The following is a 13,244-nucleotide window of genomic DNA, read 5'->3' on the forward strand; positions in this document are numbered from 1 at the left end:
AGGTCATTCATTTGAACAAATTTGGTAGCCCTTTATCACAGCATGCTGCAGGCCCAATATGAGTATCCTGGGCCTTTTGGCTCTTGAGAAGAAATCGTTTAATGATTTTAGCTTATTTAACACCCATGACCTTGAATGAAGATCAAGGTCATTCATTTGAACAAACGTGGTAGCCCTTCATCCAAGCATGTAACAGGCCCAATATCAGGTCTCTAGGCCTCTTAGTTATTCAAAAGAAGTTGTTTAAAGGATTTTAAGCTATTTGACCCATGTGACTTTGAATGAAGGTCAAGGTCATTCATTTGAACAAATTTGGTTGCCCTTTATCCCAGCATGCTGCAGACCCAATATGAGTATCCTGGGCCTTCTGGGTCTTCAGAAGAAGCTGTTTAAAGATTTTCGCCTTTTTGACCCCTGTGACCTTAAATGAAGGTCAATTGAACAAACTTGGTAGCCCTTCATCCCAGCATACTACAGGCCAAATATCAGTACCCTGGGCATTTCGGTTATTGAGAAGAAGCCGTTTGAATGAAAAGTTTACCCACAGCACACGGCGCACGATGCATGGTGCATGGCGCCCAATAACAGACGGTGCATGATGACCCTTCGGGTCAGATGACCTAAAAACCACATCGACCCGTTCTGTCAGCTGAGTGACAGAGATCATATTTAACACTACATTGTATGTACAATCACACCGAACCGCTATGTCAGTTGAGTGACAGAGACCGTATTTAAACCGTGTACAAACCACAACGACCCGCTCCATCAGCTGAGTGACAGATCTAGAGACTGTATTTAACACTATGTACAAACCACACCGGCCCGTTATGCCAGCTGAGTGACAGAGACTGTATTAAACACTATGTACAAATCACACCAACCCACTCTGTCACCAGAGTGACAGAGATTGTATTTAACACTATGTACAAACCACGCTGACTGCTCCTTTCACAATAGTTTCAAATTAACAAACTCAACCATCCGCAGATTTATTGATAAACAAGAAGAGAAATGATTACCTAGATTTGAGAGGCGATCTTTATCCTCCAGCTGACGGCCATCAGATATCAGTCTCTGTTGATCCTGACAGATTCCCTCCATCTGGTAAAGTTTCTCCTTGAGATCTGCCACAGTGTCCGTACTGTAGACTTTCACGCTTAACATTTCACCAGTTAGCTTTTTAACCATGATAGTTGACAAGACTGGAACGAAAAATAAACCTTGAATAAGACAAGTATTTCTTTTGCCAATCTGGACCAGGTTATTCAAAGGAGGATTAACCTAATCACATGATTAGTGAAATTATCATTTCTCATTTGCTGCAAAATTCCTGATTTTAACTTCACTAAATTCAGCAGGTATGAACAAATCAGAATGGAGTACTTAAGAACCTGAAGATTCCTATAAAATTTTGTAAAATTTGTATTACCAGAAATTATTCTATTTTGATTTTTGACATTGTTGTGGCCATATCACCTTTTGAACAAATGGCCCCTGAAATTAATTTCAACACCAAAATGAAAAAACTCGATCTGTAAGCATTCCCCTCACTGAAGGCAACCACATGACACTATTTTGGAAAAATGAACAATTGTATTGGTTATTCTTCAAAAGCAGCAACGTCAACATCGCTAACAAATCATTTATACACAAATTTTCATTAACATGTATATTAATTTCATCATTTGTAACCATGGTAACAAAATGATATTTGAAATTTTGAACAATGACAACACACACTGAAGTAAAAGTGTTCATTAATTTATACATCATTGCCAGATAACACAAAACACAGAAGTGGAATAATTCAAGATGTCTCAAAACCCCTTGAAGATGCTCCACTGCCGGCAGAGCATAAACGATACTCATCAATTTCGAATTTGCATATTACAGAGTTATCTGCACTCGTGAGTAGGTATTGATTGTGACGTCATGTGTTTGCGAGCGTAATTTCATACGTTTCGGAGAAAACGACGTGAATTGAGCTCACAAAATAATGACGTAACAATGACGTAACAATCAATACCTACCCGCAAGGGAACTAACTCTGTAATATGCAAAGACGGAATAACTGATGTTAAATCATGTATATTTGGGATTATAATGAACACCAAAGTACATTATTATAAAATAACATCAAATAATTTGTTTTGCTCTTGGTGCATGCACAATCAGTACTTCATTCCATGTAGGACATAGTGTCATTGAATTATTTTTCAGGACGCAATTAATTATTCTAATATTTTTATCTTTAAGTAAAATCACAATCTCAAACTTTCCAAAGGTGGTAATAGTGTAAAGTAAGTAACTTTTATGAATGAAGAAAAATCCTGATTCATTTGGTCCTGATTTTGATAGCGATTAAGTACCATTCATCACCAGTGTAGCATCTCGAACTTTTTGGTTTGGATTTTACAAATGACTATTTCATACAACGCTGTCTTCAGAAACTGATTCTGATTGGCCATCTCACAATAATAAAAGAACATGTAGATGTATTGAAAACCACCGTTCTGTTATATCAAGTTTTTTTCCATGACGAAACTTACTTGGAAAACTTTCACGGAACTCTGTCAACACATTTTGGCTAATGTCGTCTTTGGAATAGATGAAGAATTTCTCAACCGATTCCATAACCTTCAAAACATACAAAACCTTTGTATTAGAAATCAGAAATATCGGATCCAGTCTATGATTAAAAGAATCTAATATAGGTCTGTTAAAGGCCTACTACCTTTCCAAAACAGCTTTTAATTAATTTTGTCGATTCAAAAAAGTTATTACCTACCGTTAATACTACACTTTTCTCACATAGCTAGCCATGTAAGATAGAGTTGTCCCATCAGTGTCGTTCACAAAGTTTGTATTCACTGTGACTAACTTGGTTTATAATTATCTCATTCATCCCTGAAATTTCATAATGGACTGGTTTATTCTTTGATTTAGAAGAGTCTACATGTGTCATCAGTGGTGAATAAGTTACTTTGAGATGAGTCACCTTTTCTCTCAGATCATAGTTGTCATCTGTCTGAAGACAAGGTTTGTGGTCCAAGATGGACACATAGGCTCTCTTGGCTTCCATCTGGGAGAAATTCTCTGCAATCAAGGCTTTTCTCAACAGCTCTTCCACTATTTCTTCTGGCTCCTAGATAATCAAAAGCAGAATGGTAAATCACCCACACTTGTGGTAAACTTAAATCAGGAATTACACATGCATGCTTTAGCAACAATATTTAAATTTATTCTAATGATTTTTGTTTTACAATTAATTTATCATACCAGATAATTACAGACTAAATCTCAATGGTGTCATGGCCAAGTGATAATTTGTGAAAATACTCCCCCTCCCCCACACAAATAAGTCCAAAACAATAAATCGTGAAATTTTAGACCAGAGAAATTATACAGTATTAACCATCATACAGTATGTCAGACAAACAAACCTTTTCATCAAACACATCAGGATTCTGCCATCCTACGTAATCCAAAATGTCCACTGTCTCCATGGCAACAAGCTCATCAATGGACGGCCCTTCTGCAAGCTCTTCATTCTAACAACAAGATAGCAAAATAAAACATGATTAAAGAAAAATAAACAAACAAGATACAATGATTTATTTTCATCAAAGTCTGAGTGATCGTCATGCACATTATTTTTCAGAAGGACATTACAAGCAAATAGAATCAAATCTGAAAATAGGAAGAGGGCTTACTGTCAGATATGAGCAAGAGCATTATTCCAAAGGGATTACAAGCGAGGGCTTATCGCCATGGGAATAAGCGAGAGACTTATTGTGAAGGGGATTTATGAACTAAGACTTATTGCCAAGGGAGTTTACAAGTGAGGACTTATTGCCAAGGGTATTTACGACTGAGGGCTTATTGTCAAGAGGATTTATGAGTGAGGGCTTATTACCAAGGGGGGTTTACGACTAAGGTCTTATTTCCGAGGGGATTTACAAGTGAGGACTTATTGCCAATAGTATTTATGGCCATGCAAGAGGTTATTGCCAAGTGATAGCTTATTGCTGAGCGAGAGCTTATTGCTGAGCGAGAGTTTATTGCTGAGCGAGATTTTAAATTGCTGAATGAATTGCAGAACAAGGATTTTTAATTGCCATTCAAGAGCTTATTGCCGAATGAGTTGCTGAGCGAGAGTATTATTGCTGAGTGAGAGTTTATTGCTGAGTGAGAGCATATTGCTTAGTGAGAACTTATTGCCAGAAGAATACTTTACCTGGTCCCTGTCCTCAATGGCCACAAAACTGGTGTAGGGAGTTACTATAGAATACTCTGTACTCAGCTCTATAATGGTATTCTTCCTCTCCTGCTTCATCACCTGAAAAATCAACGAATCATTATCAGTTTTATACTGGCAATATGTCTGATTTTACTTCACCTTGCTTTCCACTGTTTCTTATAGTCCTTGTGTAGCAGGGTCATTTTTATGACGTCAATATTATATTTGTTAATATTGTATAAACTTAATCTTAGTATAGTTACAATGTATTTATACATTGTATAATAATATGTTTCATTTTCAGAGTGTACGTCCTGGATAGTCACATACTTGTATTCATAGTTTTTAATTAAGAATATATAATAGTATTTTAGTTATGTGTTATACGATTTACTAACACCCTTTATCTGTGCCCCTTTGACGTCACACTGGTCACTTAGACACGTGACAGCTGACCGATTCTGCGCGCGATACAAGAGACATTTTGAAATTAGACAAACAGACTCGAACTAGCCATTAGCATCTTTTAGAAGCCTGCATGTAAGTATTAACCGTACATATCCCCTTAATTCATTTTGGCACTATTTCTCTGATCACTGATTTCACTCCACGTTAAGATAAAACGATATACGTATATATTTATTATATTTATAAAGTATTCATTATATTCAGAAATATGTAATCGGCCATCAGGTGTACTCACCTGGCTGCCATTATCACGTTATTTATTCGATATCGTAACCCTAGTATATCTTTTACCTTATGTAATAGAATGTTCTTGTTTTGTCCTTGTTAGATCTATTCGAACCAACATTTTATATGGTATCAGCACATACAAGTTGTATCGAGTTTGTGCCCCAGGCAAAGCGCCCTGTGTCACACACAGGTGAGATATGTTTTATTGTACAAATAGTTAACCGTTATGTTATATACGTAATGTTCTAATAGATAGTGTATACACTCTTACATTATATCTTTTGTATATCGAAATCCATAAACAGTGTGATATATCAACCTGTTCGTTAAGATAATTATATAACTGTTCGTATGTAATATGTACGTACCTATCACATATAATGTAATAAGTATTATCAGTAATGTATGTCAGATGGTTATACTTTCATTAGCCATATTAGGTATATGTATTTCATTCTCTAAACTAGTGTTTTAATATTGTTACAGGGTGCGTCATAATATGTAAATATCCGTCTATATGGAATAAAAGAACTTGCATGGTTAATCAGTGTTTCTTGTATTAACCAACACCCCTGCAACATTGGAGCCCCCAGTAATATTCCTAATTGACGACGATGAGAACCAACGACAGTGATGATTCGTAACGACCTATCGATTCACTTGAAGGATTATTGTGTGCATATTATTTCACTCGCGTACGTGTTGAGTACTAGGCCTAACTAGTGTGTTACGTGTGTGTAAAGCGTCTTCGAGACACAGACTTTCCAGAGCTCTTTACACTTATAGACTACAAGCGCTTCAACGACCCCGATCGTGAACCAACATGTCTGCGCCCTTGGATTAACGTGTTCGGAAAAACTTGGAACATTTTCACGGTAAAATAATACATGAACAGACTCCTGTGTTTCTTATATGTAATATACATTGACTATTTATGCCTATGCAACGAAAGAAACATGTTTGGTGTGATGGCATGTTATTTATATTGACAATTTTGATTCTTGAAACTTTGCTATATTTTTTCTTTATATTCAGGTAGCTATAGACTGATGTTGAAATGTCACTTCATGTTTACTAGTAGTGTGTTGTCACTTATTGGTATTCCCAAGGCAGGTTTGTTGTACACTGCCATACAGGTAATAATATTGTGTGTAAAGCTGACATTATTTTTTTGAAAAAGGTGATGCATATATTTTTTACAGTACATGTACAATAACCATGCGTATTTGTTTGCGCCCCCATTCCTACCTCCATTATCCCAAACCGGAAGTCCACGTGCACTGAGGTCAAGGTCACTTGTATTTACTAACAGACACTGACTTGACATAGTAGATGACTTTTGTTTGATGACATTCCCATTTCCCATGCGCGTTTTCTTTTTCTAATTAATTTTCCTCTAGAGTGTGTAGTGTTGTCTAATATTTACAGAATTATTTCAATATTTTCCATCTTATTTAACCTTATATTTCAGGGACTGAATACATTTGTATATACTTATATTATATACACATTTTTCTTTTCCAGAGGGTGAGCATAGTGTATTTTGATCTGGTATTTACATGTGTTTTGTTTTGTACTTTGTTTATTTTCGTACAATTTCATATTAGACTTTCAGACTCACATATTGGATTTTTTTTCTTTCTTTTTCAGATCTTTTGTTTAATCTTTATATTTTTTTTTTTTGCAATTTTTAGTAATCGGAATTTGCGATCAACATATCTGGTTGGTGTTTTCAAATCTGATCTATTTTTTTTTTTTCAGTAATCATATTTTCCTTATATTGCAATTTTGTTATTGTGTTTTGATTCTCTTATAACATTATTTATACGGCTAATATTTTTTTTTTTCATTTTTCTTGAACATTTACTAGTGCATTTTCTGTTGCACAAACATTTTTTTTTCCAGATTGATTTATTTGCATTGTAACCATTCAGTACATTTCCAGCTCTCAGGAATTATAATATCATCAGTTGGATAATTTATGTAGGTGTTGTGTCACTATTCAGCTTAGTGCGTTGACTTTTGTTACTCTTATATTTTCTTGTACTTCTATTACCATACACACTCGACATGTCGGATGAGGATATACCAGAAGAGGAAGTAAGGAAGCTTGTACAGTACATGAAGAAGTTTAAGATGAAGCCTAAGTTAGCAAAGGAGGAAGATTTTCTGGCATGGATGACTGGCACATCTGAAAAGCTGAAGCAAGAATTACAGGATGATCATGAAGAAGAAGAGGGAGTGAAGCAAGATGCTTCGAAGAAAACAGAAGAAGTTCTACCAGGCCCACTACCTGTATCAGTCCTACACCATTTTCCAAAGATTTCCACATTTTCTGGAGATGGTAAGTCAGGTGTAACATACGATTTATGGAAACAGGAAGTACGGTGCCTGAAAGCGGAAGACAGCATAAGACAGGCTATACGCAGTTCACTGAAAGGAGCTGCCCTGAAGGTCAGAAGTAAAGTTGTCAGTGATGCCTCCATTGAATCCATACTTCAGAAGATGGACTGTGTTTATGGCATAGTGCAACCTAAGGATATTCTTCTGAAGAAGTTTTATAATGCTACCCAAGCTGACTCTGAGGATGTCGCCACTTGGAGCTGTAGGCTACAGGAATTATTTGACGAGGCCATGGGTAACACCTCTGAGGGAACAGAAACACTTAGGACTATCTTCTGGAGTGGACTTCGTGAACCTTTAAAGGATATTACAGGACACCTCTTCGAGACCTACCATGACTTTGATGAGCTACTTAAAGCTGTCCGAAGAGTAGAGCAAGAGAAGAAGCCAAAGTCTACTGCCTCCAAGAACACTATCACCGCCAAGTCCGCAGTTACAGCCGACGATGACTTACGTGGTATGATATACAGCAGATGGGAGCTACACTTGAGTCAGTTTGTAAATGGCAACAGGACTTTGACAAGAAACAACAGGGTCAAGATTCTAGGAACCAGTCACCACATCAAGGCTCTGGATCTTACAGAAAGGACTTCAGCCATAGAGGTCCAAGAAATAGAGGACAAAGAGGGAACCAGCACCAGCAAGGCTACCAGCGTCAGAGTACCGGTTATGCTGAGGCCAGCAGGAACCCAGAATATTTGGAAGGAGGAGACAACCCAGACTATGAGGAGCCGGCATGCTACCGCTGTGGACAGAGTGGTCACATAGCATTAGGCTGTCGTGCTAAGTTGGACAACTCCAGAGGATCCTCCAACAGACGTCCTTTAAACGACAGAAGGCCTTTCGCGCGGGGCAGACGTTAGGCTGTTTTAGGATAGATAGCCCCATGGATGATAAAAAGAACAAACCTACAGCAGATCTAGTTGGGACACCAACCGAGGCTTCTGTTACTGTGGAAGGTCACACTGCTACAGCGCTGTTAGACACAGGATCCACTGTTTCTACTGTCAGCCGTACATTCTGGGAGGATTGTCTTAGCCATTTACCTATTAAACCACTGGACTCTATCCTCAAGGTGGAATGTGCCGATGGACAATTACTTCCCTATGATGGAACAGTGGAGATTGAGACATCTGTCACAGGCCTTTCAGGAACAGAAGCTAACACGGTGAAGGCATTATTCTTAGTCGTCCCTGCGAGCAAGTACAACAGCAATATACCAATTCTATTGGGCACCAACGTAATGAACATCCTTATGCAACAAACACAACAGAAGCATGGAACTACTTTTCTCCAGATGGCTCCACTGACAACACCGTGGTATTTAGCATTCAGATGCATGGTCCTTCAGGAAAAGGAACTTGAGAAAAAGAACGGACAGCTAGCCATAGTGAAGTTAGCAGGCCACTCGCCCATCACCATAGGACCCAACAGCGAGACAGTCTTGCAAGGTTTCTTGGATAAGGAGACACCATACCCAAAATATACGTGAAATTATTTTAGGCATAAACTTTCGCAAGGGAATCACCATGTAATAATGAATCTCAAAGGAAAGGCATATCAATGTTTACCGTGACAGATTAATGTACCGTGAAGATTTCAACAACAAGTAGAATATGGCTGAAGTTTTTTTTGTCCACAGCTTTAATTTAAGTTCAATGATAAGCATTCCCTATTAATTACAATTTTTAGTATCCTAGGCACTAATTACAGTGAATAAGATAAGTAATATAGGCTCATATCGTAGACACGGTATAATGCACAATACAGTACTTACCCTCTGTTTTATTTTATCCTCACATAATATTCCATCCTCGTAGTCACGGATCAACGCACGGGCTGTCAACTGATGTAGCATCTGGAGAATTAATTAATTTAATTAGTCATGGACCAATGCATGATCTGTCAACTGATTACAATATGGGTTTATTGGAATACACCTAAGCAATTTGGAATGTGTGTTGTGATCAAAATGGTATTTGTAGCAGAATTGGACTGGTTTGTTCAATATAGTAGAGCATCTAGTTAGTGTTTGGAGGTCATGGGTTCGAGCCCCGGTATGGCCTCACCTGTTACACATTTAAATGCATATAATTTATGATAATTTGTTCTTACAATCAAAAGATTTAATTTGAAGACCAATTTTATTTTCAAATAAGTAGTACTACATGACAGAAAGAATATTTACTAGATTATTCTGAAATGTTTTTATTATATGGATATGATAACACACTTTATTTTTCTTATTTCTTGCTTACCTCCCCTTGTGTAATCTCTTGCTTACCTCCCCTTGTGTAATTTCTTGGTTACCTTCCATTGTTTAATTTCTTACTTACCTCCCCTTGTGTAATGTTGAGCTCTGTTGTAGCCACCATGGTAGAAATCTCCACATTATCAACAGTAGCCTTCAAATAAGCCTGTTTTATAAATCAAATTTAATCTGGATTAAAAGCTTGAAAGTCTTAAAAGGCCCATTATTTTTCCAAAACCGCTTTTAATTTTCAAAATTGGAATGTTAAACGGTAATTTTGTAGAGTTGCTATAGTTATTGGCTAAACATTAATATTACACTTATCACACCTTCTGAACAATTTGATAAAAATAAATAAAATGTTAATTTTCATGACGCAGGTTGTATTATGTTTCCCGCCATCGCCCTTATTAACTTTACTCATTTTTTGAGTGCGAGTTCCGTGTATGGCTGTTGCAGTATTATAAATTCTCACCTGTGTACAGTTTGGTACAAAGCCATATATGACCTATCGTGACCCTGAGAACAGACTAGGGATATGATTCGGAGCCTGAAGAGGAGAATCGGGGGTACCATGTTGCTGCCACTCCACCTTTACACCAGATATACCAGGACAACAGGCCTTTTGTACCTGGGACCTAATCTGAAAAATACAAAAACGGCAAAATTAGGTAAAAGGAAAAAGTGAGTCGTGGGATCCGTGGGACTTGGACTGAGAACATCCAGACAGAATGTGGACACTTTCTACCAATTGACTAAAGGGCAACCTGCATAGATTAAAGCAAGATCCTTTAATATTTGACACACAACAATGTATCCCTTTTCATTTAACTTAAAGGAAATTATCAATAAAATAGCATTGGGAATAAGGTGTTAACCTGTACCCAAGCTCTGTGTCCACTCACCTTATTACATTTATAATACAATCTTTCATCAAAGAACCTTAGGTACAATGTAAGTTATCATTAAGGTATTTCCACTAGAAAAACTGCAGTATTACCTCAATAATACAGTCAAACTGTCTATAAAGACCACCCAAGGGGCAGAGGAAAATGGCCTTTATAGACAGGTGGTCTTTACACTCAGGTTGAATTGTAATGAAATTTGTCATTTAGAATCTTAAAAATGTGGTCCTATTAAGCAGGTGGCCTTTATACAGAGGTGGTCGCTAAAGGCAGGTTTAACTGTATTTGATCTATGTATCACTGACCCGAGGCTCCCAGACAGACCGCGTCTTGTAGTTGTAGTGGTAATAGGTACCACCTCCACGTGACGCCAGACTCCTCATCAGATGATGGTTCACATTGGGACTTCATGGAAACAAAAATACAAAATTATAATGTCTTATATTTTATTGTACATGTGGAATTTACATGAGGGAGTAATTTACACTAATTATAGTGAAGCCTTTTTATCGCGAAAACTAACAACCCCCCCAACCCGGCCCTCTGAAAGAGAATATGACATTGCATTCATTTATTAAATCAAAACTATTTTCCCTGCCTAATATATCACTATGTATATTTAAGATGAGTTTATTTTAATACATATATATATATTTTTTTTTTTTTGCCAATTAATATTTTTTTAATATCACTTTTTGTCTGGAAAAAAATAACATATTTACCCAACGCCTATGGTGAATATTCTATTCTTAGCATTTCCTTTCCTGACAGTTGACAGAAGCACGTCACTGTTGCTAAGGTAACCATCCGAGATGAGGAAGATACTCCTGCTGCCCTCTACTGGACGGAGAAGAAACAAGGACTCTACAGGGTAGTTAACATTGCTTCCTCCTAGATGTGGCTGTGCAGACTGCAAAAAAAAAAAAAATATCATCACTGCATTTGAAAATTCATCACATACATCATGTAATCTGTATGTTAACCAGTATTATTATTTTTTTTATATTTTAATTATCATTATTCACACAAGTTACAATTTTTTTAATATCTTTATTTTTTTAACAAAAGATATTTTTAAGAATTTATTGACAATGCATCACAAATTTTCTTTTTCAAAGGCTTGAAGAACAAGTTTTAATTTTCTATGATTAGTTTAAAAAAATTGTGATATAAAATAAAGACTCAATTAACCATAATTATTTAAATGTAATTTGTTTATATATTTTTCATTTACATTTATTTACATAAATTCCTAATTTTTATTTTCATATTTTTCATTTATATTTTCATATCATTACAGTAATCAGTATCAGCAGTGTTAAAAATTAAACCCAATCTACAATTTCCGTTTGTTTGCTCCCCTTATATTTAATTTTCTCACCAGTATAAAATCTGTTAATCTATTATTCTCACCTGTTTAAAATCTGTAATTTATCTATTATCACCTGTATAAAATCTGTAATTTATTCATTCTTACCAGTATAAAATCTGTAATTCATTTATTCTCACCTGTATAAAATCTGTAATTTATTTATTCTCACCTGTTTAAAATCTGTAATTTATTTATTCTCACCTGTATAAAATCTGTAATTTATTTATTCTTATCTGTACCAAATCTGTAATTTATTTATTCTCACCTGTTTAAAATCTGTAATTTATTTATTCTTATCTGTACAAAATCTGTAATTTATTTATTCTCACCTGTTTAAAATCTGTAATTTATTTATTCTCACCTGTATAAAATCTGTAATTTATTTATTCTTATCTGTACCAAATCTGTAATTTATTTATTCTCACCTGTTTAAAATCTGTAGTTTATTTATTCTTATCTGTACAAAATCTGTAATATATTTATTCTTATCTGTACAAAATCTGTAATTTATTTATTCTCACCTGTTTAAAATCTGTAATTTATTTATTCTCACCTATATAAAATCTGTAATTTATTCATTCTTACCAGTATAAAATCTGTAATTTATTTATTCTCACCTGTTTAAAATCTGTAATTTATTTATTCTCACCTGTATAAAATCTGTAATTTATTTATTCTCACCTGTTTAAAATCTGTAATTTATTTATTCTCACCTGTTTAAAATCTGTAATTTATTTATTCTCACCTGTTTAAAATCTGTAATTTATTTATTCTTATCTGTACAAAATCTGTAATTTATTTATTCTCACCTGTTTTAAAATCTGTAATTTATTTATTCTCACCTGTATAAAATCTGTAATTTATTTATTCTTATCTGTACCAAATCTGTAATTTATTTATTCTCACCTGTTTAAAATCTGTAATTTATTTATTCTTATCTGTACAAAATCTGTAATTTATTTATTCTTATATGTACAAAATCTGTAATTTATTTATTCTCACCTGTTTAAAATCTGTAATTTATTTATTCTCACCTATATAAAATCTGTAATTTATTCATTCTTACCAGTATAAAATCTGTAATTTATTTATTCTCACCTGTTTAAAATCTGTAATTTATTTATTCTCACCTGTATAAAATCTGTAATTTATTTATTCTCACCTGTTTAAAATCTGTAATTTATTTATTCTCACCTGTTTAAAATCTGTAATTTATTTATAATCACCTGTTTAAAATCTGTAATTTATTTATTCTCACCTGTTTAAAATCTGTAATTTATTTATTCTCACCTGTATAAAATCTGTAATTTATTTATTCTTATCTGTACCAAATCTGTAATTTATTTATTCTCACCTATATAAAATCTATAATTT

The 13,244-nt window shown here is 34.9% G+C and overlaps 1 protein-coding gene across 1 annotated transcript in view; it reads right to left on the bottom strand.

Annotated features, from left to right (window-relative positions):
- The window catches only part of LOC138331371 (uncharacterized), a 44,457-nt gene that overhangs the window by 14,659 nt on the left and 16,554 nt on the right, over positions 1-13,244 (bottom strand). The window contains 10 exon segments of the mRNA XM_069278942.1: positions 1,023-1,205; positions 2,553-2,640; positions 3,002-3,148; positions 3,447-3,554; positions 4,241-4,342; positions 9,120-9,200; positions 9,679-9,759; positions 10,069-10,236; positions 10,804-10,903; positions 11,221-11,408. Coding sequence (XP_069135043.1) covers positions 1,023-1,205; positions 2,553-2,640; positions 3,002-3,148; positions 3,447-3,554; positions 4,241-4,342; positions 9,120-9,200; positions 9,679-9,759; positions 10,069-10,236; positions 10,804-10,903; positions 11,221-11,408 — 1,246 coding nt within the window.

This window comes from Argopecten irradians, chromosome 9 (genome assembly GCF_041381155.1).
Source record: "Argopecten irradians isolate NY chromosome 9, Ai_NY, whole genome shotgun sequence".
In the NCBI taxonomy this organism is placed as follows: Eukaryota; Metazoa; Mollusca; class Bivalvia; order Pectinida; family Pectinidae; genus Argopecten; species Argopecten irradians.